Here is a 6,649-nt window from a genome sequence, read left to right on the forward strand (position 1 = left end):
CTCATCATGGGATGACAAATCTTCATCAACATCTTCGCCAGCACCATCTTATATCTCAAACCCTAGTTCATCTCTTGTATTCAATGTTTGACCCAAAACCCCACATTGATACATGTGGGTTGCTAGTAGTGGTGATTACTCCTTGTAGTTGATGCTAGTTGGTTTATTGGGTGGAAGATTATATGTTCGGATCCTTAATGATATTCAATACCTCTGTGATCTTGAACATGAACATGATTTGTGAGTAGTTACTTCTATTCTTAAGGACATGTGAGAAGTCTTGTTATAAGTAATCATTTTGATGATATGGTTCAGCTATTGCCGTGGATATCAGTCGTGTACTGTTCTCCCTGTACGGTTGGTAGCCGGATCGTGAGGGTCAAGTCCCACCAAAATCGTAGTTATCCTCTCTCATCGAAAGATCGGGACCCAGTTCACATCATGAGGAGGGCAGCTCCTCCTTCACAATGCATCTGATATGGATGCCACGGCTGCACGGCGGAATGGTTTGTCAGTGTCCGACGTGGCGGACGTCCGAACTCCCTCAGACATTCCCCACTTTGTTTCTGGTTTGTGAGAATTTGGATATCTGAATGACATTTGCGGGTAATTTGTTGCTCGGTGTTGGAGTTGCCCTAACATACAACGTGTGTAGTGCTAAATAATCAAATATCCCATCATTACCTAGCACTGTATGGTTAGATGTGTACAAATACCTGACCATTCTCACATGGGTATTGGCCTGTAGCTCTGCGCCCGTCCCTACAGTAATAACTGCACACACACATAGACATTTGCCTCACAATAATGCCTTCATCATTCGCCCACACACACACCCACCAGCAGAAGCAGACAAGCTCGCTAGACAGCCTTACCTCTCCTGACCCCACTTGCCAGGACACATAGGTAACAGCTTTGAGAGCTAGCTAATCTAGCTACATCAAATGACATTGCCATCCGGCCATGAAGAGAGTGCAGCCTGCAATGTACAAAAAGAAAGAAATTCATAACAAAAAAGTGTAATATAAAAAAAATGCAATCTAGGTAGTAGTACTCCTGCAATGTACTTACTCTAGATAGACGTACTTGTCCATATCTTAATACTCAAGTGGGCCCGAAGGAGTACCCTATCTAGATGCCGGCCTACAGTCTCTAGCTAGCTAGCTCGTCCTCCCTCACCTCTCTTCTTCCCCTCTCCTCCTCTTCCAGCCCCTTCCCTTCCCTGGACATGGATGCTTAGCTCTACCTGACATAGAACAAGAAAGGAGCAGTAAAAGTAGAAGTAAGATTTAGATCCGCATTAACACTAGCTAGTAGTGCCGGCCACTACTAGAGCAGGGACCTCTAGCTGTCCATCCACTGATCCACATTAGTTTACTGGTTGGTTTGGTTTGCTACTGAAGCTTCGAACTATTTGAGAGATGACCCAACCATCCACCGTTATCATCACCATCATCATCATTGAGTATCCCACCAAGAACCGCCAGTATCAAACCCTACTGCCCATCGGCCGCCACATGCATCCAGCCGCGTCGTCTTTTGGCGAGTACTTCCAGTTCTTCCCCGCCGAGATGTACCACCACCAGCAGCTGCTGCTGCAAGAGGAGGGGACCCTGGAAGCGGTGCTCTGGCAGCCGGTGACCGCTCCAGCTCCGGCGGAGCGGGGGGAGCCGGGGAATAATGGGGCGCCGGGGCCAGGGGGTGCAGTCGTTGGGGCGGCGCGGAAGAGGCCGTTCCGGACGGACCGGCACAGCAAGATCCGCACGGCGCAGGGGGTGCGCGACCGTCGGATGCGGCTGTCCGTCGGCGTGGCGCGCGAGTTCTTCGCGCTGCAGGACCTCCTCGGCTTCGACAAGGCCAGCAAGACGGTGGAGTGGCTCCTCACGCAGTCCAAGCCGGCCATCGACCGGCTTGCCGACGCCACCCAGGGGGGCGCTGCTGCCGCCGCTGCAGGACCGTCGAAGGAGAAAGGGGAGGGGGCGACCTCCTCCGGCACCGGCTTCTTCGAGGATGCGAGGGAGGAAGAGCAGGACGTCAGAGATCTGATGAAAGGCATCGGCGGCGAAGGTGAGCTTGACTGGTTCATGTCGGAGCCGGCGGCGATAGGACAGCCGATGGAAGGATTGGACTAATTAATGAGAGCTGCAATAACGGCGGAGTACTAATTCTAATTACTCAAGGTGATTTCTTGTATATATGCAGCTGCATGACATATTGGTATGCAAACTTTGTGTCCAAACGGTGAGATTAATTGAGTTCTTGCAAATCTTATGTTCATGCTGGGTGTGTTCCACTAACTTTGCCAACTATATTTTGCTGATGTGCTAATTTTGAGGTTCTCTTGGAGCTGTTCTGTGTTTTCCAGTGCTACATGGGAATATCATCCTTAAGAGGTCACATACAGTTTTGATCGGAAGGTTTGGGCAATCAATTTCAGGTGAAATTCTTGAACCATCCTAGTAACAGCTAGCTAGTGCAAACTAAATGTACTCAATTTGTTCACATCACATATCTTTACAAGAATGAATTTATGACAAATGCATATACTTAGTTTCTACCTTAATCTAGCACAACTGATAGGTTTCCCTGAGTTAGGGCTTTATACTTCATGCAGTATACAAGGATGTATAAGCAGGCTGCAGGTCCTCTGGTTACAGAAATGATCTATCTTTTTTATCAAATTCGGATGGCACTATATTTCTGTCAATTATATATTGGTTCAGTGTCACCTTGAGTTTGAGTTAATTAGTTGAATTATCTGTTATCCTCACTGAAAGCTATTCACATACAAGTCACACAGGTCTAGAGGAAGACTAATATAAGTATCACATTAATGCAAGAGATATATCTCGCAAAAAAAATTAATGCAAGAGATATACCTGTATCGCATGTATATGAGAATGATTAGAAAAGAAAAAGGTGCCTGTGAGCAGAGTTGTCAAAACATAAAGCATGTGTATCATGATAGTGAATATAAATTTATAATTAGCTAGTCTAGAATCATTATATCTGAAATTCTGAATAGCATATATCCCTTTGAAACATTGACTATAAGTATGTATGACAAGCCAACTGGTTGGTACAAAGTATTCTCTGGATGTATGGCCAACTTACAATTAATTAATATATTGTCAAACTAAACAGAAAATTTAAACTAGCAGTATGCATGTACACTGGTGTGTTCAAATAGTACACCTAGAAAGTCTACAACAGAATAATCATGGGCTAGTGACACTTGATCAAGCGGTTTCATTAAATGCTTCATGTGCCTTATTACCTGTCTCTCCATTTTGTTAATTTACTGTATGACCATATTGCTGTACTTATATTGCAGCACTTCAACTGACTTGAGTAGTGAGATGTTCTAGATATGAAGTTCTTCCATCTTGACCACCAGATTTTCCTCTCACGATGTCAATATGTTTATAGGAGTGTGTACCTACTGCAGAGATATTGATTTTTTTAAAATAAGGTACAATAAAAGGTCTTTACAAAGCAAATATAGCAGTAGAAAAGAATATAGCTTTTCGTAGTGTTCTTCTTTAAAATGCTTTCCTCCTTGTACCCATTATTCCATGTCCAGTTATCCACATGTATAATTATGAAAGTCTGGGGAGCTTTTTAGCCTACAGAAGAAAAGTAACTCATCTACCCTGTTCTTAAATAACTGCATGCGGCCTCAAAAGTTTCTTCCTTACTTACAAATGAAGAATCCCGGACCCTGTTCATCAAGAATCGGTAATTACCTTCCTGTAGGAAAAGGCATATCTAGCAATAGTGCAATTTATTAGGTTGATCAAGCAAAGAATTTACACAAATTGGAAACCTTATTTGTGAGACCTCTTGTACATAACTTTCCTTCCTTGCTTATAAGGCAGAGCTACTGCATTTGTTGGCCAGAATAAACACACTGACTCATTTGCTCACACACTGGTCCACTAGAAGTATAAGAAAGATAGGAAAAAATGTATATGATCTGAGTAACAGCAAGTAAAGCTAACAGAAAGTAACTCATTTGTGCACTCAACTATTGAACACCTTGTAATCTTGTACATGAAGTCAGAAGAATGTAGTGCGTGCCATGTATCTCAAGCATCTGAAAGCAAACATTGTTGATTTTAATTAGTCTTTCAGTGTAGTTGGTTAGCTAGCATCAATTCCTTTTGCCTAAATTAGCGAAAAACTTTTCCAGTTTGTGGAACTTCTCAACAATCAGCAGCCAAAAGTTTATTATCACTAGTGTTAATTAGTTTCTTAGAGGGTCTGCTGTTAAAAGTCAAATTGACACCTCTCTATCCTCTATCTTTTACAAACCATGGAGATGAAAACCATAACAATGAACACACATTATAGAGAAGGTATTTGTGACCAAAGCTGTCAACTCAACTTGCAGAGAGTTTTGCATGTAAAATACATTTTAAATGGTCACTTATACGTGAAATTCTTTTGTGACACAAACCTAAGCTTATAATTACCTAAATTGCTTTGATAATATTTTCCTTGTACAGTATGTTTTGAATGGTGACCAATACATAAAATTCTTTTTATTTTGTGACGATGCTAATTTCAGTTTACCTTATAGTTATCCATGTGGAAATTAATCATGCTTCTTCTTGTCATCATCATGTGTACAGATTTTTGTATGTAGTAACTACTGGTTCTCCATCTAGCTAAATTTGATTAGTGTGAAATATTTGATCCATCTATATATATACTCTAGCTAGATTTAGACTTGAAAGCTAGGCTCCCATGTAGAATATCACAAAGTAAAGATGGCAGAAAATAAGCCTTTGACTCACTAAGATTGCATGGTGTGTACATGAGCAACAACCATACATGTACTAATATATCCATAAGTTTTGCAGAAAATAAGTTCTTGTTTATATATTTAGGTAGTTGTTTCTACCTTAAATGTGCAAATAGTGGTGTCCATTACGTTTATGCCTACCTAACTATATGTATACTGCATTTCAAAAAACCATATGTATACTGAACAATTTCTTTTATCTGATGTGCTGATGGTTTTATACTCACTAATTTTGGTGAGTATAGTGACAGAGATTGGAGAAAGAACATGTTTTGTTTGTTTGGGACCTCAGGTAGTACACAAGCTGGTGTCTATAACTCAATACACAAATTATCTGCATTTTACAATTGTGGGTTTTAATGCAAAATTCTGGAGCTATAGACAACCGTACTTTTTATATGCATGTTCGATATCATACAAGGTCATTTGTATATTGAACATCCATAATTTCATACAAAGTCATTCATACCTGCATAAGAAAGGAATCCATCCATCAACTGATGCGATGTCTTGGATTCAAGATCTGGGCATAGGAATAATAGAAAGAGTTGGTATCTGCATGCTAAGATAATCTTAATTATTAGGGGTTCTAGTTGGTATTACTCTATTAATTGAGCATAACACAGTTTTATGAACTTGGATATTTCTCCCTCTAAATGTCTACTTTCAGGTTTCCCCCGAACTAAGAATTTGCATATAGTAGATAGTACGTACTAGCTGGGAGTCAGTGAGTCAGTTGCCATTATTATATTTTCAGCATTAAATTTGGTTAGCTACATGAAATATTTACATTCTGATACAGACTTTCTGGAGCTAGTTTTGTTAGATCATTGGTGACCTTTTCCAAGCCCGCTCAAATTTATTAAGAATATACTGTGGTCTTTGGTTTGAGGAATGGGACGAATGGTGAATATAGACCATCTCTGATCCTAACTCTATTATTGTTTTAGGATTTGAGGGATGTGATGGGTTTGGTCCACCATGAGCATGAAGCCCAAGGCGAAACAAGGGATTGACTCGTCCCACCAAAATTTAGAAATGATCCCATGATACACAGCCATGATGAGCAGAGAGTTTATCCACAAAATTAATCGAATACTTCATAAGTATAGGTAGGTTCATAATTTATATTTTGCATGGAAAAACCGAAAGGGATTCTAGCTAGAGTTTATTAAAACTGGATATTGATCTTGACCCTCCTCTGGCCTTTGTCAGTTGTCATAACATTCGCCTAGATATGCCAGGATAGGTTCTATTCCTATTACTTTCTCCAAATAAGCCATTTAACACATATAGAAATGTGTGCCCCAGCAACAGCTAACAAAGAGTCCTATATAGCCAGCATTGAATTGGAAAAAAATAATACAGCACATCAAGATTGATATGATCCTTTAAAAAATTATGGTGAGCAAAAACATTATTGACATATTTCATCACATAATGGAGTGTACTTTACAGGATTAGTACCTAGCTAATTAGTGTAAGTGGATGGAATCAGGTGGAGAATTAATCAGATTTCATAGAAAATGCATGCCCGCACCAGGAGTACTCTTAAATACACACGATACTGCAACATTTCTAGTACATGAAACTGGAAAAGTAAGAGTGAACACATAATACTACTCGCATAAAAGTTTGGTAATATGTTGTAAACGGAAGCTGCAGTATATAAGGACAACAAGAGGAAAAAAGGCGATGTACTGTGGCTATCTAGCATCAGATTAACCCGAAACATGCAAGTATCTTAATTTGGCAATTACTTTTTATTTTTAGTTTATTTGGTTTGCTTCATCAAGTATGCACACATATTTTTTTAGGGGTAAGTCTGTACAAAGATTACAG

General features: G+C 40.1%; 1 protein-coding gene across 1 annotated transcript; it reads left to right on the forward strand.

The window, feature by feature from the left end:
• The first annotated feature begins 1,151 nt into the window (after positions 1-1,151).
• Positions 1,152-6,379, forward strand: LOC123051029 (transcription factor TCP12-like). The gene has a single exon (XM_044473765.1). It carries the CDS (start codon positions 1,422-1,424, stop codon positions 2,130-2,132), a length of 711 nt encoding a protein of 236 aa, XP_044329700.1. The 5' UTR covers positions 1,152-1,421; the 3' UTR covers positions 2,133-6,379.
• The last annotated feature ends 270 nt before the right edge of the window (positions 6,380-6,649 follow it).

Source organism: Triticum aestivum, chromosome 2D (genome assembly GCF_018294505.1).
Source record: "Triticum aestivum cultivar Chinese Spring chromosome 2D, IWGSC CS RefSeq v2.1, whole genome shotgun sequence".
Classification (NCBI taxonomy): domain Eukaryota; kingdom Viridiplantae; phylum Streptophyta; class Magnoliopsida; order Poales; family Poaceae; genus Triticum; species Triticum aestivum.